This window comes from Schistocerca piceifrons, chromosome 3, assembly GCF_021461385.2.
Source record: "Schistocerca piceifrons isolate TAMUIC-IGC-003096 chromosome 3, iqSchPice1.1, whole genome shotgun sequence".
Lineage (NCBI taxonomy): Eukaryota > Metazoa > Arthropoda > Insecta > Orthoptera > Acrididae > Schistocerca > Schistocerca piceifrons.
Genome location: NC_060140.1, coordinates 346,970,182 through 346,993,586, shown reverse-complemented (window position 1 = coordinate 346,993,586; position 23,405 = coordinate 346,970,182). Strand labels below are relative to the sequence as shown.

The 23,405-nt window shown below is 42.1% G+C and overlaps 1 protein-coding gene across 2 annotated transcripts in view; it reads left to right on the top strand.

Annotated features, from left to right (window-relative positions):
* The first annotated feature begins 547 nt into the window (after positions 1–547).
* The window catches only part of LOC124787960 (protein FAM234A), a 113,726-nt gene continuing 90,868 nt past the window's right edge, over positions 548–23,405 (top strand). The window contains exons 1-2 of one of the 2 annotated variants that reach the window (XM_047254964.1): positions 548–741; positions 833–998. In XM_047254964.1, the coding sequence (XP_047110920.1) occupies positions 842–998 (157 nt within the window). In that variant the 5' untranslated portion in view covers positions 548–741; positions 833–841. Of the gene's footprint in view, positions 742–832; positions 1,114–23,405 lie in introns of those variants that run through there. The other variant, XM_047254966.1, reaches the window with a different exon arrangement.

The following is a 23,405-nucleotide window of genomic DNA, read 5'->3' as shown; positions in this document are numbered from 1 at the left end:
ACAGCTGTTTCGCGCCAGATTTGCGACGATCTCCTGTCCACACGCTCCAACTTGTCTGCGCAGATGTGGTTTGAACCGACAGATTTGAGAGGTTTCGCTCAAACCTCCAACTCCAACTTCCAGGTTTGCACACACCTCAGGTTGGTGCAAATCTTCTGTTCACACGCAACGATCTGTCTGCGCAGATGTGATGTGCGCAGACATTTGTAAACACGCTCTTGTAGAAAAGTTAGTAATGATGAAAAAAATCATGTATGTATGAAAGGACTTGGTGTACTGCTCGTCAATGTCTCTCAATTTAATAATTTCCTAAAAGTATTTATTACCAAAATAGATTATGATCATCTCAAAATGATCTTCAAACTAATTTAACAATGATACTAAAATTAGAATAAACCTTATGTTTGTTAACTGTAAATTTAGCTGTGTTTACAACCAATAAGGATAAGCTGGCGGCTTAATATTAGACGAGTGATGATTAATTGTTATTTAAAGCTTCCCGCGCATTACTTCCCGTAGAACAACATCTCAGGCTAGATTTTAGCGGTGGTGCCATCTGGTATTTGCCGACGACAGAAATTTAGCGAATGTTTGACATTAAAGGCAATGCGGAATTAGCTGAGCCGCGTAGATTGTTAAAGTATTAGGCGGCGACGTATTATTTGTGTATAGTTTTATTTTTTGGCGCTATGCTGGATGTTCAAAAGAAAATAAATTATTGTTAGCGCCTCGTGTTCTACGGTACTAATCAGAGCTCTCTTACTGTTATGTATCTCAGGGGCTTTATTCTGAAATATTTATATGATTTGTGTGGAATTTCTTTTTATTAAAGAGGCACTAAATGTCCAGCGGTGGATCTGGGCAGGGAGCGTTATATTCTCCCCTTCCCCAATCCATAAGCGACACCGATTCATCAGAGGAGGAACTGGTCAGCATTGTTCATAATGACAGTAAAAAGTTAACAGTTGCCTGCAAAGATATCTCGGAAAAAAGAAACGGTACGTTGCACGCTATCTTTTGTGTGACTAAAGTTCGCTTTTCCATATAACATTTGAGAAAGAAATTAAGAAGTTAAGAACAGTGGAAGCGTATTATGCTGCACGGGAGTTAAAGGTAAAACATCACAAAAACCCGAACTGGAGAGAAAATAGCTTCGTAGCTTACGCATTTGACCATTAGCTTTGGTAAGGCCCCATCAAAATTAGTAAAGGGAGCCTAATATGTTTGAAAAGGCAAACATTACATATTTGGATATGTAAACTTGAATATCAGTATTTTCCCAGTTTTTGTTGCACTACTTGATGGCAATCCTTTCACTTAAGGCTCAGGGAGCCCGTGTTGCATCCTTGTCAAGCTGATTAAGTTCTGTAACTCCCAGGATATCAGTGGAACACTAAAGGTTTGAAACAATAATGCATGGACATTGGTAATTATTTTTCCCATTGGCAGTGCCTCTGAGCATTTAAGCATTGCACACTTTCCATAAACGTTATGGTATATTTTCCTGTATCTTTCAGAAACCAAAGTTATTTCCTGCACTTCCATAGAACATTTCTGACATAGTTTCTTGGCCTTTTAGAGAGAGAGAACTGTATTATCTAGAAGTGAAATTTTTGTGTAATTTGTTAGAACACCATAATTATTTAATTGCTTTGAATAAAAGTAGAATGTACAGGTCTTTTTTGCTGACTGTGGTACCAGTAATTTAAAATTGCTGTGGTTACTACTACTGTTGACTTTTTTTGTTTGCTCCTGATTGTTTGGTCTCTGTATCTGTGGTACCAAGTGGATGCTGTAAACTCAGAGAAAAAGGAGCTTCATTTTCTTCAGGAAAAAAATTGACTCTAACGTCTGTAGTTATGTCTAATAGGTTGTCCTTTCAAGAACATTTCCTGAATACTTTTTCCATTTTAACTATGAGGTTTGCTCTAGTCCATTCATTGGCATCCTGTTTATTGGTCAGAATCAGTTGCAGTTGCAATATTGCTGTTTATAGAAATTACCATACTTAGCCTAGATGTTGCTGTATAGTCTGTGAATTACCCTTAAAATATTGCATTGATTTCCTTACATCTTCCTTAACGACCATTCTAAATACTGTATTCCACCTTTTCAAGTTGAGTACCGTAGTGGTGTAGGCTTGATAGTGAGAAGTATGTCATCTTGTTTTCGTTTTCTTGTATTATTAATGTTTAAGGGAGATATATTGAAGAAACATGAATGTTGTTGACAAAGGCAGTACTTTCAGGAGTTCGACTTAGGTGCTAAGGACCTCTCATTAGTTGACATTAACAGTATTTTAGCCAGTGGAGCCAGTTACATTTGCTAATTGAAGCAACATTGCCATGAGCATTGCATTTCTCCATGAGACTAAGAGTAGGATGTGGTACTCACATTTATCTGACTTCAGAGCTATGTACAACAATCTGTAATTTTGGAGCCTATATTTTAATGTAGAATGCAGATCATGGTGCAGATTTGAACTGGTTGCCCACAGTAAGAGCCAGTTGAACCTCTCGATGCCAGACTTTGGCTTTGATATGTCATATAATTATGTTGGTGTTACATGTATGTGCACAGACAGAAGTAGATCAGAACACTGATAGTATTTATTTTCCTTATGTTATTTTTTTAGATTGTAGTAGCATACTGACCTGCAACGTAGCCTATGGTCTAGGTTATGTTAGAAGGCAATGCTTTGATTGTGAATTGGTGAAATCAATACATGGGATGTCATGATAGCAGTTACAATTCTTATGGCATGGTGTTTTTACGTATTGGATTTCATTGAGTGGTTTATGCTGAAATTTTGGTGATATCGTATTTGCCACTGTATCCTACTATCATGTAAATTATCTGCAACCATGAGCAGTACACAGACAGTGGAGAATTTGTTATAACAGATAGTACCACATGAGCTGCTCATTTCGCATAAATATGCTGCATCCGTTATAAGAAATTGCTGTTAAAGTTGAGATGAATCACATCAGCATCTTATGCACACAGATTATGACAACAAAGGAGCATCATGCACAATGGTAGTAGTACTAAAGTCTCTTATATTTATCCTTATAACCAGCCTATTGTAAGCCTGTTGTCAGTTTTAGGCTTCTTACATATTTTTGATATGTACCAAAAGCAACAGAATGACCTGTGTAACATGCTTCTCTAAGGTTGGGAGTGGAATTATGTACTCTGGTGTTGAATATCTCATCAAGCTTCCACCTAGCATAAAACAAGAAATTAAGAATCCCTAACAATTAAAAAAAATACCTTATGAGCCCATCCCCACCTGCAAATTATCTGAATATCTAGATTCAAAGATTGAAAAGTTCTATTAGCAAAATGGCAAGTATCCTCAGAATAGCTGCATGACAAGTGGCAGTATACTGTAAATAGGACTACATATTTACAGAGAAAATATTAAATTACCAGTAGCAGATAAACAAGCTGCCATCTATTATAACTGAGCAGGCAGTAGCGGTTTCCAAAGTAGCAGGTTTCTTTCTAATTTACTTTATAAAATACAGCAGAAATAGAATTTAGAAGTATGGTGGTAGCTTATTGTTAAGACAGTAATCATGTTACAGTTACAAGATTTGCTTGCCTTTGTTAATGTCTACCTTTATTTGTTTCACAACCCTGAAGGTTCTTCTTCATATAAAATCTTCAGGACTCAGGGAATGTTTGCTGCCTATTTTCAGTCACGGTAGTTTTACACTTATTCAGCCATGTTACCAGAGTACTCCTCAGAAGTGGTTAATGTACTGGACTAAGTTTTGGAAGAAGCTGGGTTGAAGTATCTGTGTAGCAAGATTAATGTAGGGTTTCTGCAACCTCTATATATCACTACAAGTGAGTGCTGAGTTGCTCTTTTTTTTTTTTTTTTTTTTTTTTTTTTTTTTTTTTTTTTTTTTTTTTTTTTTCAGGTAGGCTATGCCCAGTCTCCCTACCATCCATATCTGAATATAATCTCTTTCTCTGTGTCTGTTTGCCTCATTATTGACAGAACATTAAGCATTATCTTTTATTCTTATTCTGTGAAGCAGATTGTTCTGTCATTAAATGGATATTGTTGTTGTCTCGGTGGTGGTGGTCTTCAGTCTAAAAACTGGTTTATGCAGCCTTCCATGCTGCCATATCCTCAGTAAGTCTCTTCATACCTGAACAGCTTCTGCAACTTACATCCTTTTGTATCTGTTTACTGTATTCATCTGTTGCTCTTCCTCTTCAATTTTTATCCCTGACCCCAACCTACCCTTCCCTCTAGTATTTAATTGCTGGTCACTTGATGTGTCAGAATGTGTCGTATCAAACCCTTCTGTAAGTCAGTTGTGTCATAAATTTCGTCTCCCTAGTTCTGTTCAGTACCTTCTTATTAGTAATGTGATCTGATAAGGAACATTAACTTTTCCATCTTGGTTTGCCTGAAATAGAATAAACTGCACCAGGACTGAAGGTAGTAAATCTTCTGACTCTAAAAAAGTTGTGATAGGTGTAACACATTCTTCAGGCAAATTGTTCATTGTTATCTACTGGATAAAGTTTAAAGGCGTATATCATAAGCTATAGTATGGTTTCATATAATGCAACAAATTTTTTGTAGAATATTAGGCTGAAATACTTTGTGGAGCGATTACTGAGATAGCTTTCAAGGGTCACTTCCCCATTATGTTTAGTGAGTACATTTTCTTCTTGTTATTTGTTTATATGTTCATTTAGTTATGAAATTTTGTGCCAAATTAAAACTGTGTACTGGACCTGAACTTGGACCTGGAACCATGCCTTTTACAGGCAAACTTTTTATCAATTGAACTACAGAGGCATGGCCCACATTCAACTCCTAGCCTCAGCTCTGTCGTTACCTATCTCCTTTAATAGAAACTTTCATACATTGCTGGATTAGCACTTTTTCAAGAAAGGATTACATTTGAAATGTTGTAGATTTACAAAAAAGAATGTTTTGTCCGTTACACAAATGGCTGCCTACTGACTAGTTGAGTAATGTAATTAACTAAGATCCTGAAGTCAACTGCACCAGGCAAAATCAAAATTATAACTGACTGGGTTGTATGTAGTTCACAGCAAACAGCTTAATTCTTGCACTGTCAAAGCTTCTTCAATACAAGATTGATACGTTTCATATTTCATTTATTTTAATACTATACTATAACAACAGTTAAGTTTTTGTAATGTTCAGTTTTCTGGGCAGTGAAGAAACAAAAGTACCAATCTTGTGGTCAGTGACTTGCTTCAGCTGTTCCATGGTAAATAGTTAGTTCACATTCATGTTCTGTTCATAATAATTGTGACCTCTTACTGTGATGTGGAATGAGTCAGATGAGTCATTTTCCAATTATAATATGTCGTCTCAGTGGAACAGGAATTATTCTGTGTGGAAGGTGTCATTAAGCAGACATGATTTCACATAGTGTTTGAGGAGTTAATTTTATTATACATTCAGTTGTCTTTATCACTTGGCAGGTGATCAAAGATTTTTATGGCTGAGTTCCTCATTCCTTTCTTTGTCACACTAACATGAGTTATGGATAGTGTAAATCATTCATTCTCCCCAGGAGGTACCATTCAGGACACGGAGGGTGTTGAGGGATTGCAGACAGCGAGCGGAAAGATAGGAAATGTGGGAGGACCAGCACAGTTTTCTGTCAAACATAAGACCCAAGAATTTAGCGACGTCCAAAAACGGAAGGTTGACAGGCCCTAGATGTGTAAGGTGGGTGGAAGAAACTCCTTACGACGCCAAACATTAACACAAACGGTCTTACTGGGAGAAAAGCGGAAGCCGGTTTCGATGCTCCAAGAGTGGAGGCGATCAAGACATCCTTGAAGACGTCGTTCAAGAAGGCTAGTCCGTTGAGAGCTGTAGTAGATCGCAAAATCGTCCACAAAGAAGGAACCTGAGACATCAGGAAGGAGACAGTCCATAATGGGATTTATGGCAATGGCAAACAGTACAACACTTAGCATTTAACATTCAGAAAAACACATTGCATTGTGTATGATTTCAAGACACTTGTGCATATACTACTAAGTGGTTCAGCGTGTCCTCGTGAAATAGCATGATAAAAACTCAAGATAAGTCAACTAAAGGGTACCTCCGCAGTGCAATAATGTTGTGGGTGACTTAATAGAACATTCTGCTTCACTTACTGATGTACCTTCATGAATTATTTCTTATTGTGCAGTCAGACCTTAGCATTGATGAATTGAATATATTGTGTTTTATCGAAGTTCATTAAAAGTCCATTTGCAGAGAATCAGCTACTAATTTACATCTTCAACTGTTGAAATTGCTTCATTAGGCATGAGTGCAACATTTCCATCATCAGCAGAGAGAACTACTTCTCTTTCTAGGTTACATAATGACAGATCATTTTTATATATTTTACAACAGGAACCAAAGTGGGCCCAGTATTCATCCATGTGATTCATCTTTAGTGATTATTCTTCAGTCTGGATTTTCTGTTTCATTGTGTACACTCCCCGAGTTTCTTAAATGCTAAACTCTGCATCCTTTTATTGAGATAGGATGAAAACCATTTACCAGCAAGGTATCTAATACCATAATATTTTAGCTTCTCTGTCGGAATACTGTGAACTGCGCAATCAAATGCTTTTGCCAAGTCACATGAGTTACCAGTGGACAGCATTTTCTCATTCACATTTTATATAATCTGACTCGTGAACTGAAAAATAGTATATTTTGTGGAGAGATACTTTTGAAATCAAAATTGAGACTAAATATCTTATGCATACATATTCTTTTTTTCCCAGTACTTTTGAGAAGTATGTGAATAGTGAGGTTGTTCAGCAGTTATTAATTTCTGTCTTACTACCATTCTTACAAACGGGTCTGACAATAGCATATTTCAGTCTGTCTGATAATATCTCGTGCGGTAGTGATGTGTTGCATATGTGACTGTTTCCGATATGTGAAGAACAGAATTATAGTACTTTACATGAAGTATTATCAGCTCCATTTGAGTTTTTGATTTTGAAGGAGGTAATTATATTCTTCATTCTTTTTGCAGAATATGGACCAATTGTTATTTGGCTGTATGTGGGATGCGACACTTCCTATGTACATTCTGTTGTTTGATATCTTGAACTGTCCATGGCAGTCTTCTGAGCTATTTCAAGGAAGTGACTGTTAATATCATACACACTGTCAACTAAAACTTTCTTCATTGCGTTCTGTAGACCTCATCTTAACAGAACTCTCAGGGATATGGAATAGTCAAGATATACACTGAGGTAACAAAAGTCATGTGATAACGATATGCACATATACAGATGTTGGTAGCATCCCAAACACAAGGTATAAAAGGGCAGTGCATTGGCAGAGATACCATTTGTATTCATATGATTCATGTGAAAAGGTTTCCGATGTGATTATGGCCACACAAGGGGCATTAACATACTTTGAATGTTGAATAATAGTTGGAGCTAGATGCAGAGGACATTCCATTTTGGAAATTGTTAGAGAATTCAATATTCTGAGATCCACAGTGTCAAGAGTGTGGCGAGGATACCAAATTTCAGGTATTATATCCCATCATGACAGTGCAGTGGCCGACAGCCTTCACTTAATGACTGAAAACAGAGGTGTTTGCGCAAGTGTGATCAGTGCTAGCAGACAAGCAACATCCCATAGAAGAACTGCAGAAATCAATGTGGACATGGGACGACAAATGTACGCATTAGGATAGTGTGGAGAAATTTGCCGTTAACAGGCTATGGCAGCAGAAAGCCAATGTGAGTGCCTTTGCGAGCAGCACGACTTTACTTTGTTCGAGATTGATTTGAAGAACATTCTGGACAATTCAAGTGAATGATCTGGTCATTTATAGGATGTAATCAAGAGGTCAATTTGTGCACAAAATCCTACAATCACAATACTTTCACAATTATGGACGGCTGTAGATGCATCATGGTTCAATATCTCTGCAGTGGACTTCCAGCAACTTGTTGAGCCATGCCACATTGAGTTGCTGCATTACACCAGGCAAACGGAGGTCCGACATGATATTAGGAGTTATCTGATGACTTTTGTTGTCTCAGTGTACATCAACAAAGAGAAGCATCTGATAGAAAGCACATTGATAATTGTCATTACCTACCACTGCTTGTCATTTCTTCTCCTGTTCCACTCACAAATAGAGCAAGAGAAAATCAAATGTCTGTAGGCCTCCAATGAGACCTAATTTCTCTATCTTCTCTTTGTGGACATTACGCGCAGTGTATGTTGGCAGAAGTAGAATCATTCAGCAGTTAGCTTCAAATGCCAATTCTCTAAATTTTCTCAGTTGTGTTTCTCAAAAAGAACGTCGCCTTCGCTCCAGGAATTCCCATTTGAGCTCCTGAAGCATCTGCGTAACACCTGTGTTGTTCGAACCTACCAGTAACAAATCTAGCATCCCTCCCCTGAATTGCTTTAATATCTTCCTTCAGTCCGACCTGGTACGGATCCCGAACATTTTGCCAGTACTCAAGAATAATCGCACCAACATCCTATATGCAGTCTCCTTTACTGATGAACCAATCTTTCCAAAAATTCTCCTAATAAACCGAAGTCGACCATTCACCTACCGTAGCACAGTCATCACATGCTCGTTCCACCTGATATCACTTTGCAATGTTATGCCCAGATATTTAAACAACTTGACAGTGTCAAGTAGGAGGCTAGTAATACTGTATCTGAACATTATAGGTTTGTTCTTCCTTCTCATCTGTATTAATTTATATTTTTCCACATTTAGGACTAGTTGCCGTTCATCACACCGACCAGAACTTTAATCTGAGTCATCTTGTAGCTTCCTACAGTCACTCAACTTTGACATGCTACCTATTGTTATGGTAGGTGCTACTTTTCAAAAATAAGCTGTTCCCTCAGTCAGAGTAATTGTCACTAATACTTTGCATTCATCAAGAATACCGGTAGAACTATATGGTGCAAGAATAAATAACTGTTTCAAAGAACTCTACTTCTTATAATGCAACTAACATGAATTTTAAATCTTTGAATCTATAGAACCAGGTAATTTGTAAGACTGACAAGAAATTATTTTAATTTTCTTTTGGTTTTTTAGGGATTCGGAGTTTCTTGTTTTAAGCTGGATGAGAGATTGTTGAAGACATTCACTCCAGAATACAAAACCCCAATCTGTAACCTAGATAACGATGTAGGCTCTGCATGGAAATTATATTTATGTGTTGTATTGTGATTACAAAAATTACAATTAATCTGAATCTGACACCTCATATCAGCAACAGTAAAAATGCAGTGTACTGGGAAATAAGTTTAAGAATTCAACGATGTTTGTGGAAGCCTAAGCAACATGTGCAGTTATTTACTTAACACAATGTACTTGCTTCTCACATGTGCAGACTAAATGTGGGTTACACTAAAATGTTATTCGTGAAATATTGAGGAGCTTTGTATTCTTACAGAAAACTCATAGATTTGTGTTACAGGTGTACAGTGTGTTCCTCCTCACTGATTTTTTGTTGTTGACTGTTTTCTGCACTTGATGTAGAAGGATTGCATTAATCTCTTCAAAGGCAATTTAGATGCAATTTGATAGTGCTGGTAAATCTGTTGGTAACGGTAGTTCGAATACTGAATCTCATATAAAAAAAATTATGAAATTAAATTGAGTGAGTAGGAGACCAGGACTGGCATTTTTGACCATTGGCTCCACACACTGTGTTGTGTTTTATTATTCATAAACATTGAGATATACATGAGGTGGTAGCTCCCAGTATCATGTTCGACTTCCTTTTACCCAGTGTAGTGCAGCAACTTAATGTGGCATGGACTCAACAAGTCATTGGAAGTGCCGTTCATAAGTATTGAGCCATGCTGCCTCTATAGCCATCCATAATTGCGAAAGTATTACCTCTGGATGAGTTAGTGCATGAACTGACCTCTTAAGTCCCATAAATGTCAGGTGATTGGCATGGCCAAATCATTTGCTGGAAATTCCATTGTTTGAGCACATGAAGACCATAAATGGCTGCACACGGTCTCCAGATATCCGAACATAAATGGTTAGTCAATGATCAGTTAGGCTGGACCAGTGGAACTAGTCCATTCCAGGTAAATACAGCCCACACCATTATGAAGCCACCATCAGCTTGCACAATGCCTTGTTGACAACTTGGGTGCACAACTGCATGGGGTCTGCGCCATCAGCTCTTACCAACTGAAATTGGGGCTCATCTGACGAGGCCACTGTTTTCCAGTCTTCTGGGTCCAACCAACATGGTCACAAGTCCATGAAAGGCACTGCAGGCAATATCATGCTCTTAGCAAAGGCACTCACATTGGTCGCCTGCTGCCATAGCCCATTAACACCAAAATTCGCCGCAATGTCCTAACGGATAAATTCGTCGTATGTCCCATATTGATTTCTGTGGTTATTTTGCACAGTGTTTCTTGTCTGATAGCACTGGCAATGCTGTGCAAACACCTCTGCTCTGTCATTATGTAAGGCCATTGGCCACTGTGTTGTCTGTAGTAAGGGGTAATGTCTGAAATTTGGCATTCTTGGCACACACACTTGACGCTGTGGATTTTGGAATACTGAACTCTCTAGCGATTTCTGAAGTGGAACATCCCATGCGTCTGTCTCCAACTACCATTCTGCGTTCAAATCTGTTAATTCCTGTCGTGTGGCCATGATGAAATCGGAAACATTTTCACATAAATCACCTGAGCACATATGACTGCTGCACCTATGCGCTGCCCTTTTATACCTTGTGTATGCGATACTACTGCCATCAGTGTATGTGAATATCTCTATCCCACAACTTTTGTCACTTCAGTGTAAGTGAATGGGACCATCATGTTGTTGATGATGACATACTCACAGTTTGTGGCTGTATTATGAAACAATTTTGAGATACGTTTTTTCTGTAATGGTTTCTTCCACGAACAAAAAGGACCATAAACTATAATATTTAAGTTAGCACCAAACACATTTTTTAAAATTGTGAGTTGTAGATTTGTTACACAGTAGTGAGCTATATTTACCCCAGATTCATTCATTGTGTTCTAATTGCAACATTTTGTCACCAAAATCATCCTTTTAATCTGTTAACAAGTGTGGATTTTGTAGGAAACTCACTCACATGTGCTCAACCATTCCTTCAGACGTATTTTGCCAGCAACTACTGTTGTCCACCCAGGGGGTCCACAACTCTTTTGTGGATACGTGCGTAGCGAGCACGGGACCCCGAGCTAATGTGGCCCTCCTTCCTTTCCGGGCTGCATACCTTCCTTTTCCGCATCCTTCCCTATCCTCCATCTTCGCCCTCCCCCCCCCCCACCCCCCCCCCCCTCACCTCTGCCTCTTTCCTTCCCTTTCTCCCCCTCTGGGAGTATGTTTTGTGCCTGCGTCACACGGACGCTCGAAAATGTCACACATTCTTCGCTTTCTCTGCTTGCACGTCTTCATCCTTCCTTTGTCCTTCTCTTTTCCTTACCTCTTCTCTCTACCCTTTTCTCCCCTGTGATGTTTGAGACCTGTCTTCTTTCCTTTCCCTTTCTTTGTTTTTCCCTTTCTCTTTTTTCCTCCCTGTGCATGTCTGAAGGCCGACCCACGCATTTTCATGCATAGCCGGTGACAGGGTAACATGTAATTCCCCGCCCCAGGTAGACAGGTGGGACACGTATGTACCCCCTGGTAATGGCCAGGCCCAGGGAGGGGTGATTACCCGAGCTGATACCTTCCGAAAGTGCCGATTGGTCCTGAGTCTCAGCCACAGACAGTCCTTCCATCGTTGCCACAGTTCCTTGTTGTTTCTCGGTCTGACGAAGGTCATGACTTCTCCACGGTCAACCCTTTCATTGTTCAGAAAGGTGTCAACGCAATTGCAGGTCCTGTAAAGTCTTGTTCCAGATTACGAAATGGCACTTTGTTGTTAGAAACAGTCAGTGTCCTCCAGGCAGAAAAACTGCTGCGTACTTCACTGTTACACACATTCCCTGTCCAGGTGGAAGCACACCGCACTTTAAATTCATCACGTGGGGTCGTTTATACACGCTCCCTCGACAGATTGTCCGACGAGGAAATTCAACACTACCTGTCTGACCAGGGCGTAATGGCTGTTCATAGAGTCATGAAAAGGGTTGACACGAACATCATTCCAACCCGTACTGTCTTCTTGACATTTGACAAAGTTCAACTCCCATCGAAAATCAAAGTGGGCTATGAGATAATTTCTGTTCGCCCTTACATCCCAAACCCTACGCGTTGCTATCGGTGTCAGCGGTTCAATCACACCAGCCAGTCCTGTTCCAATCCAGCCAAATGTGTTACGTGTGGCGAGGATGCCCATGAGGGTGCTTGTCCACCTCCATCCCCTCGTTGCATCAACTGTATGGGTGACCACGCTGCTTCCTCTCGTTATTCCCCATTTTTAAAGACGAAAAGCTCATTAAGGAAATCAGAGTGAAGGAAAAGGTGTCGACCTTTGCTGCTTGAAAATTATTCGCCAGTCGAAAGCCCACTGTGCCTCAGACAGGAAAATACAGCCGGCCAGTGCAAAGATCGCCCGTTCAACCTCCCCACTTTCGCCTGCTCACTCTATGGCTCACCCTTCATCGGGTTCTGCTAAATCTCGAGCCCAAAAGTCAGACACCAAGACTTCGAAAAAAGAGCATACTCGTGAAGATTTTTTTACGTACCCCAACTTCACAACCATCGGTTCCTCCTTCATATAAACATCATGTTTCCAAGAAGGCTACTAAGAAACCCAGTTCCTCTCCTTCTCCGCCAAGACGTGTCTCATCTACAGCACCACCTGGCAGTAACCGGCCTCGGCCGACTTCTGTGTCGCCGAGGCACACTGCTGGCGGCCGATCAACCGGCCGATCGCTGGTGGCAGGAGCTGCTCCTGAACAACCTATGGATCAGGATCTTGTGCCTTCGGCTGAATGCCGTTCCATGCTGTCGGTCGCAAGCTCTGAGCAGTCATTGAGTTGACGGCAACCTTGGTCCCATCCCTCCATTTTCTGTTCACGCTATGTCCATTATCCACTGGAATATCCGCGCCATTCAAGCCAATCGGGATGAATTGTCGATCCTCTTACGATCCTACTCACCGGTCATCTTCTGTCTTCAGGAGACAAAGCTGCATCCCCACGACCGCTTTGTTCTCCCCTATTTTCAGTCCGTCCGATTTGATTTCCCCTCTGTTGAAGGCACTCCAGCACATGGAGGACTTATGATTCTTCTCCATGATACTCTCCATTATCACCCAGTCCCCTTACACTTCTTTCCAAGCTGTCGCTATCCGTCTTTCCCTTTCTGGATACACCTTTTCTCTTTGTACTGTATACATTCCATCATCTACACCAATGGCATGAGCTGATCTCCTTCATCTTCTTGGTCAGCTTCCACCCCCCTATTTGCTGGTTGGGGACTTCAATGCCCACCACCCGCTTTGGGGATCTCCACATCCTTGTCCGCGTGGCTCACTATTGCTAGACGTCTTCCACCAAGCAGATCTCGTTTGCCTCAACACTGGGGACCCTACATATTTGTCTTTCTCCACGACAAATTTCTCTCATTTGGACCTTTCGGTCGGTACTGTTCGGCTAGCTCAACACTTTGAATGGTTCGCCCTTGATGATACACACTCGAGTGACCACTTTCCATGTGTCCTTAGACTGCAGCCTCAACTGCCATATATGCGCCCGCGACACTGGAAGTTTTCCCAAGCCGATTGGACACTTTTTTCGTCTCTAGCGACATTCGATGACCGTCACTTTCGTAGCATCGACGATGAGATCACACATATTACAGACGTTATTCTTACAGCTGTGGAACATTCAATACCACGCTCCTCCGAATTGCCCCGGCACCCCCCAGTTCCTTGGTGGAACGAGGCATGCTGTGACGCAATACGTGAGCGGCGACGTGCTCTTCGCGTTTTCCGCCACCATCCTACTTTGGCCAACTGTATCCGCTATAAGCAGTTCCATGTACAATCCACGATAGCAAAAAGGCAAGCTGGACCTACTTTACTAGCTCATTTAACACCTTCACTCCCTCCTTGGAAGTTTGGAGTCGGATTCGACGGTTATCTGGCACGCCTAGTTTCTCCCCGGTCTCTGGGCTCACTGTCGCACATGATACGTTAGTGGACCCCGTCGCAATTTCTAACTCATTGGGTCAACACTTTGCTGAGATTTCAAGCTCTTCAAATTACCCGCCAGTGTTTCTCCCGAAGAAACGTGCAGCAGAAGTGCAACCTCTTCGTTTCTCCTCTCAAAATCGCGAAAGCTATAATACTGTTTTCTCCATGCAGGAACTCCAACATGCACTCTCTTCTTCTCGCTCCTCCGCCCCAGGACCAGATGGTATCCACATCCAAATCATAGTCTGTGTTACCTCCTTCGCCTTTATAATCAAATTTGGACTGACAGTACCTTTCCCAGACGATGGCGGGAAGCTATCGTCGTTCCTTTTCCGAAACCTGGAAAGGACAAACATCTCCCCTGTAGCTATCGCCCCATTTCTCTCATGAGTAGTGTATGTAAGGTTTTGGAGCGTATGGTGAATTGCCGTTTAGCTTGGTGGCTGGAGGCCCGCAGTCTTTTAACACCTGCCCAATGTGGTTTCAGAAAGCACCGTTCTGCAGTTGACCATCTTGTTGCTCTCTCCACTTATATCATGAACAATTTTCTCCGGAAACGCCAAACAGTAGCAATATTTTTTGATCTGGAGAGAGCATACGATACCTGTTGGAGGACAGGCATCCTCCGCACACTGTTCTCTTGGGGCTTTCGAGGTCGGCTGCCCCTTTTTCTTTGCGAATTTATGGCAGAGCACACATTTCGAGTGCGGGTGAACACTACTCTCTCCCGTACTTTCTCCCAAGAAAACGGGGTACCCCAGAGCTCCGTGCTAAGTGTTGTACTGTTTGCCATTGCCATAAATCCCATTATGGACTGTCTCCTTCCCGATGTCTCAGGCCCCCTCTTTGTGGACGATTTTGCGATCTACTACAGCTCTCAACGGACTAGCCTTCTTGAACGACGTCTTCAAGGATGTCTTGATCGCCTCCACTCTTGGAGCATCGAAACCGGCTTCCGCTTTTCTCCCAGTAAGACCGTTTGTGTTAATGTTTGGCGTCGTAAGGAGTTTCTTCCACCCTCCTAACATCTAGGACCTGTCAACCTTCCGTTTTCGGACGTCGCTAAATTCTTGGGTCTTATGTTTGACAGAAAACTGTGCTGGTCCTCCCACATTTCCTATCTTTCCGCTCGCTGTCTGTGATCCCTCAACACCCTCCGTGTCCTGAATGGTACCTCCTGGGGAGCGGACTGAGTGGTCCTTCTCCGCCTCTATCACGCCTTAGTCCGCTCGAAATTGGACTATGGAAGCATAGTTTACTCCTCTGCTCAGCCGTCTATTCTTCGGCGTCTCGACTCTATCCACCACCGTGGATTACGCTTGTGTCTAGAGCTTTTTACATCAGCCCTGTGGAAAGCCTTTATGCTGAGACTGCTGAACCTCCGCTGTCCAATCGGCAAGCAGTCCTTCTGAGTCATTATGCTAGCCATCTGTCTTCCATGCCTGCTAATCCGGCCCATGACATTTTTTTCGACGCCTCCTTGGATGTAGGGTATGCTGGCCGCCATTCTTCCCTACTACCACCGGGAGTCCGCTTCCGTCAACTGCTCCATTCTCTTTCCTTCCGCTTTCCTAAAACCTTCTTGACAACTTGGTGTACAGCACCGCCTTGGCTCCGTCGCCGGACCTGCCTGCTCCGTGATCTTTGTCAATTTCCCAAGGATGGTACCCCTTCACTTGTTTATCGTCGGGCATTTGCTGCTCTATGTGCACAAATGAAGGAAGCCACATTTATTTACACTGATGGCTCGAAAATATCGTTAGGTGTAGGGAGTGCCTATATTGTTGGCGACACCCCAAATTGATTTCGGCTTCCCGACCAGTGTTCGGTTTATACTGCGGGGCTTTACGCTATTCTCCAGGCTGTCCAATACATCCGTCGCCATCAGCGGGTACAGTATGTTATCTGTTCAGATTCTCTCAGGGGGCGTCTCTGTGGTGTTCCTCTGGATCCCAGGACACGTTGGTATCTGTGGAAATGAGGCGGCCGATATAGCGGCCAAGGCTGCAGTCTCTCTTCTTCAGCCAGCTATTCGCACGATTCCCTTCGCCAATCTACGGAGTGTTTTATGTCGTCGTGTTACTCTTTTATGGCACACACATTGGTCGACACTTCCCAACAATAAATTGCGGGAAGTGAAAGCTCTTCCCTGTGCATGGACCTCTTCCTCCTGAACGCGTCGTCGGGAGGGGGTAATTTTAACTAGACTCCGGATAGGGCACTGTCTTTTTAGCCATCGACGTCTTTTAAGTAGTGATCCTCCCCCACTCTGTCCCCACTGCTCTCACCTGTGGACAGTAAGGCACCTTTTACTTGAGTGCCCCTATTTTACTCCGTTACGCATCCGTCTACAGCTGTCGCCTGAAATATCGTCCATTTTAGCAGATGACTCGCACTCAGCCGATCACGTTCTCGAGTTTATTAGTGCCAGTGAGATGACATCAGTCATTTGACGCTCTTTTTGGGGACAACAACCCCCTTTTTTAGTGGTTTTTTAAGCTTTCCTTCTATTTTTAGTTTCTCCATTTTTTTGAGTTTCGTTCCCATTTCTGCCTTTTCCTAAGTCACAGACTGGGCGCTAATGACCGTAGCAGTTTTGCGCCCTACAACCATAGCAAAAAACAAACAAAAAACTACTATTGTCAGATAGCATTTACAGTTGGTGCATATTTGTGAAATTGCATTCTAAAGTGACTCACCAGTGCTACAGACTGATGTAAATAAAATGCAAGTGCTACATAAGTTTCCCATTACCTGTTGCCATTTTTATTAACACCTAACAGGTGTAGCCTATACTGGTTGTAGAAAAAGTGAAAACTCCTGCAACAAACAAATATTTTTGAGCTCCACAGGATGACTGCAACATTGTGTAAAAAATATCTCTGTAGTACATTGAAACAACTTCATTCATTTATAATGATCCTGTAGTTACTTTATATTGTATTAGTAAACTTACTCGCAGATTGTGACTTCATTTGACATGAGCTGTATTAAGTATAGATATACAGTCTATTAGGGACACATTTTGCCTGTGCTTGCCCAACAGGACTTTCATTTGCGAGATCACATATAATTTTATTTTTGAAGTATAATTAGTAAAAATCAGATTTTTAGTTTGTCAGGAAGATGAGCATTGAAAATTAGTCTATATTCTATTGAAGATGATCCATAGACATTGCCTTGGTGGGCAGCTTGCGTGCCTGAATGATACTGATAGCCTGATAGATGCAACCAAATTGAATAGGTATCGGTGGAGATACCAGAGTTTAAACATCCGGTACCTCAAGAGGGATAGCAGCCTTCTCAGTAGTCGCTGGGGCAAGTCTGGATGGTAGACTGATATAGTCTTGTAACATTAGCCAACATGTCCTTGTTCTACTGTGTGATTTAATGTGATGGCATCCTCATGGGTAAAATATTCCAAAGGTAAAGTGGTCCTCCAAAAGGGGGGGAGGTGGGGGGGTGTTGATCATCAGGAAAAAGAAATCTGACATTCTTTGGGTCAGGGCGTTGTGTAGTATATCCCTGAACTGGATATCAGGTTAGATAATATAAGAAGAGAAATGGATAGTTTGAAGTTAGATATAGTGGATATTAGTAAAGTGCAGTGGTAGGAAGAACAGGAGGAAATATCTTGGGCTTCATAAAGCAGCTAAAAGTAGTTTTAATAAGATTATGCAGATTTAACTGGAGAATCATTGTTTGCAGTGACTTTAATGTTGATTTCCTCTCGGACAGTACTGATTGAGGGCACTCAAAAAATTGTTCATGTCTAGCTTTCAATCATTTTTTACTGTAGAATTCCCAACAGGGATGGAAGGGCATAGTGCAACAATTATTAACAATTAATTTTTAACACTACAACTTACAGTGATTTAACTGTGCAACCAATAGGTAGTGATTTATCTGAACTTGATGGTCAAATTTTAACAATTAAATTTACTGTCAAGGTATATACAGGCCGTAGGAAAAAAATAGTGTATTGCAGAATCATTATAAACTAGCCAGTGGCGATACATTTCCAAAGCACTTTGAGTACAGTTTTCCCCTAAAATAAAGACAGACAGAATTGAAGAGAAGCAAGGACAAGAGTGGCTAACTCATTGGGTTAAAGTATCATATGCTGGGAAGAGAGAGCTTTGCATAATTCAGAGAACATGAATAGGAGTAAAGAAGACCATTCACCGAATAGGAGAAGTACTGAGTTGCCAACAGGCACACTCAAAAGAAAATGAAGCTTTTGGAATAAGTGCTTCGACAATGCAAAGTACAAACACACACACGCACACTCTCTGTAATCCTCTATTGCATCAAAGGATTTATTCTGAAAGCTAGAAAGTTTTCATTCTCTTTTGTGTGTACATGTCAGTGACTCAAAGCTGCTATTCAGTGGGGGCTCATTTGCTGAGGAGGCTACAGCTTTTTTCGATGTAGCAGCTTTCTCTCTAATTTACTTGGTTGAATTTACGTCAAAAGCATGAATAGCAGTAAGAAATATAGTGATACTTTGCTGTTAATATAGTGTAGACATGAAGTTTCTACAATTTCGTTATCTTTTGTTTATGCATATCTTGACTTGTTCCACATCCCTGAGGGTTCTCGGTCATGATGGTATCTACAGATCATGATGAATGATTGACTGAAAAGGGCTTCTGATTTAGTGTGTACAGAGCTGTCAACAGAAAATCGAATAGGGGTGATGCTGGAGTGGGTCTAATAATAAAAGGAATGTAGGTGATATATTATGAACAGCATGGTGAACACATTATTTCAGTGGGTGTTCGCAGTTTTTGGAAAAAGGGAACGATGGCCCTAGCAGTCTGGTCCCTTCGTTCCCACCCCTTCGTTCCCACCATCCATCCAACCAACCAACATTATTTCAGACAATTTAGAGACATCAATAATTGGCACCACATTAGTAAAAGTTTATGTGCCCAATAGCTCTGCAGGGAATGAAGAGATTGAAAGAATGTATAATCAGATGGGAAAAATTAATCATCATCATCGGTTTTCCAATCCAATTGCCAAGATGTGTCTTATGAGTGCTCTCAACTTGGGTCTGTCGATATAGCGTAACTTTCTCACTACTGTTTCCTTTGCAACTCCTTCACTTGGTCCAGCCGTCTCTTCTTCTACCAATCACATTTGTGTTTATCCATCGTTTTGCCAACCTTCCCTCATTCATTCATTCGACAAGGCGAAACCATCTCAAATGGGTCCATGTTACTTTTTCTTTCAAGGATGTGTACACGCTAGCTTCTTCCCACTTTTGGACACTGTCTATGAGCTGACCCTCAGCACTGTTACAAGTCGTGTATTACTCACAAAAGCTTTCTTGAGAGTGAAAAGCCCTCATATCCATACCTAACTCACTAGCATTGTTGGGAGAGCTGAGAGTTCTGTACGAGTGCTGAGCGACCATATTGCATCCAGTTTTTTCGCTACCACATCTTGGTAATATATTTTGCTGTAGTCACACACACATCAAATGAAAATACTCAGGAAAATGCATGTTTTGAGCTGTAATTTGTGACCGTGGCATGTTTCTGAGAAAATAAATTGCTTATTTTATCTCCTAAACGAACAGCATGAGCAGATAGTTGATTCTGAAAGTTCACAACTTAAACAATGCAATACAGCAAAGACCTTATAAACACATCAGAAGCATATTATATAGAATTAATATATGGAAATTAAAATAAAGGAAAAGAATTGTTATTGAGGAGATTCGATCCTATGTGAATATGAATGACAGTTTAGTGTGTTATCCATCACGCCACATAGACACTGCATGTATCTGCTCTACAGACGTGTACTGGACTTGGGGCGGGGATGGGGGGGGGGGGGCTGTTGAGACTACTGTCACTAATGATATATGTGGTGAAGAGAATGTCAGTGATGTGTTGACAAAAAAAGTGATGAAAGCTGCCAGGAAGTAGACTCACAACGAAGTTATGCTTTAATTAGTTTGTACGAAGGAAAGCCAGTTTTATGTATAGTTACTGGACTAAGAGAACCAAGATAGAAAGCCAAAGTTTGCTGGCTACAGTTTTCAACAGCTCCTCAGAAGAAATTTAGCTAAATAACCACAATTTTAGGAATATGGCACAGTAGTTTATAACGTAGATGAATTAACGTTGTGAAACAAGTGAAATTATGAGGGTTGTTCAGTAAGTAAGGCAACACATTTTTTACTGAAAGCAGATTGTTTTTATTCAGAATTCCAATACACCATATTATTCCCCTCTCCTTTGGTTCCAAACCCTTGTTTTTCAATACAATCTCCATTCAATGCAATGGCCGTATGCCACCTGCTTCACTGCCAGGTCTCCTTAAAGATTCTGCAAGCACCTATGAATATCTGTGATGCTCTACTTTCCTGCCAAAAGATACTCAATGACAGCTCTCTGCTTAGAACGCATCTCCAATACAGACACAATTTTTAAGGCTACATAAGTGCCACCACCTATTGGAACTTCATGAAACTGTAAAGGGTAAAGTGGGAATGTTCCACATTGTCCCACAACATATTTCACATTTTTTCAACCGAAATTGGCCAAGGAAATAAAACCCCTTTTTCATTACTTATTGAACACCCATCATTTGTTTGAAAGTAATTGTTTTGTAACGTGGAAAATTGCCATTAAACTTCAAGAATTAAAGCTATATATACAACACTTTATGATGTGGTATTTACTGATTATATTACACACTGAAGAACCAAAGAAACTGGTACACATGCCTAATATCATGTAGGGCCCCTGCGAAAGTGCCGTAACACAACATGGCAAGGAATGAGATTTTCACTCTGCAGCGGAGAGTGCGCTGATATGAAACTTCCTGGCAGATTAAAACTGTGTGCCCGACCGAGACTCGAACTCGGGATCTTTGCCTTTCGCGGGCAAGTGCTCTACCAACTGAGCTACCGAAGCACGACTCACGCCCGGTACCCACAGCTTTACTTCTGCCAGTACCTCGTCTCCTACCTTCCAAACTTTACAGAAGCTCTCCTGCAAACCTAGCAGAACTAGCACTCCTGAAAGAAAGGATATTGCGGAGACATGGCTTAGCCACAGCCTGGGGGATGTTTCCAGAATGAGATTTTCACTCTGCAGCGGAGCTAAGCCATGTCTCCGCAATATCCTTTCTTTCAGGAGTGCTAGTTCTGCTAGGTTCGCAGGAGAGCTTCTGTAAAGTTTGGAAGGTAGGAGACGAGGTACTGGCAGAAGTAAAGCTGTGGGTACCGGGCGTGAGTCGTGCTTCGGTAGCTCAGTTGGTAGAGCACTTGCCCGCGAAAGGCAAAGGTCCCGAGTTCGAGTCTCGGTCGGGCACACAGTTTTAATCTGCCAGGAAGTTTCATATCAGCGCACACTCCGCTGCAGAGTGAAAATCTCATTCTGGAAACATCCCCCAGGCTGTGGCTAAGCCATGTCTCCGCAATATCCTTTCTTTCAGGAGTGCTAGTTCTGCTAGGTTCGCAGGAGAGCTTCTGTAAAGTTTGGAAGGTAGGAGACGAGGTACTGGCAGAAGTAAAGCTGTGGGTACCGGGCGTGAGTCGTGCTTCGGTAGCTCAGTTGGTAGAGCACTTGCCCGCGAAAGGCAAAGGTCCCGAGTTCGAGTCTCGGTCGGGCACACAGTTTAATCTGGCAGGAAGTTTCATATCAGCGCACACTCCGCTGCAGAGTGAAAATCTCATTCTGGAAACATCCCCCAGGCTGTGGCTAAGCCATGTCTCCGCAATATCCTTTCTTTCAGGAGTGCTAGTTCTGCTAGGTTCGCAGGAGAGCTTCTGTAAAGTTTGGAAGGTAGGAGACGAGGTACTGGCAGAAGTAAAGCTGTGGGTACCGGGCGTGAGTCGTGCTTCGGTAGCTCAGTTGGTAGAGCACTTGCCCGCGAAAGGCAAAGGTCCCGAGTTCGAGTCTCGGTCGGGCACACAGTTTTAATCTGCCAGGAAGTTTCATATCAGCGCACACTCCGCTGCAGAGTGAAAATCTCATTCTGGAAACATCCCCCAGGCTGTGGCTAAGCCATGTCTCCGCAATATCCTTTCTTTCAGGAGTGCTATTTCTGCTAGGTTCACAGGAGAGCTTCTGTAAAGTTTGGAAGGTAGGAGACGAGGTACTGGCAGAAGTAAAGCTGTGGGTACCGGGCGTGAGTTGTGCTTCGGTAGCTCAGTTGGTAGAGCACTTGCCCGCGAAAGGCAAAGGTCCCGAGTTCGAGTCTCGGTCGGGCACACAGTTTTAATCTGCCAGGAAGTTTCATATCAGCACACACTCCGCTGCAGAGTGAAAATCTCATTCTGGAAACATCCCCCAGGCTGTGGCTAAGCCATGTCTCCGCAATATCCTTTCTTTCAGGAGTGCTAGTTCTGCTAGGTTCGCAGGAGAGCTTCTGTAAAGTTGGGAAGGTAGGAGACGAGGTACTGGCAGAAGTAAAGCTGTGGGTACCGGGCGTGAGTCGTGCTTCGGTAGCTCAGTTGGTAGAGCACTTGCCCGCGAAAGGCAAAGGTCCCGAGTTCGAGTCTCGGTCGGGCACACAGTTTTAATCTGCCAGGAAGTTTCATATCAGCGCACCTCCGCTGCAGAGTGAAAATCTCATTCTGGAAACATCCCCCAGGCTGTGGCTAAGCCATGTCTCCGCAATATCCTTTCTTTCAGGAGTGCTAGTTCTGCTAGGTTCGCAGGAGAGCTTCTGTAAAGTTTGGAAGGTAGGAGACGAGGTACTGGCAGAAGTAAAGCTGTGGGTACCGGGTGTGAGTCGTGCTTCGGTAGCTCAGTTGGTAGAGCACTTGCCCGCGAAAGGCAAAGGTCCCGAGTTCGAGTCTCGGTCGGGCACACAGTTTTAATCTGCCAGGAAGTTTCAACATGGCAAGGACTTGACTAATGTCTGAAGTAGTGCTGGAGGGAATTGACACCATGAATCCTACAGTGCTGTCCATAAATCCATGTGAGTACAAGGGGGTTGAGATCTCTTCTAACAGCATGTTGTAAGGCATCCCAGTTATGCTCAATAATGTTCATGTCTGGGGAGTTTGGTTGCCATGGGAAGTGTTTAAACTCAGAAGAGTGTTCCTGGAACCACTGTGTTGCAATTGTGGTGTTTCATTGTCCTGCTGGAATTGCCCATGTCCATCGGAATGCACAATGGACATGAATGGATGCAGGTGATTAGACAGGATGATTATGTACATGTCATCTATCAGTCATATCTAGACATATCAGATGTCCCATACCACTCCA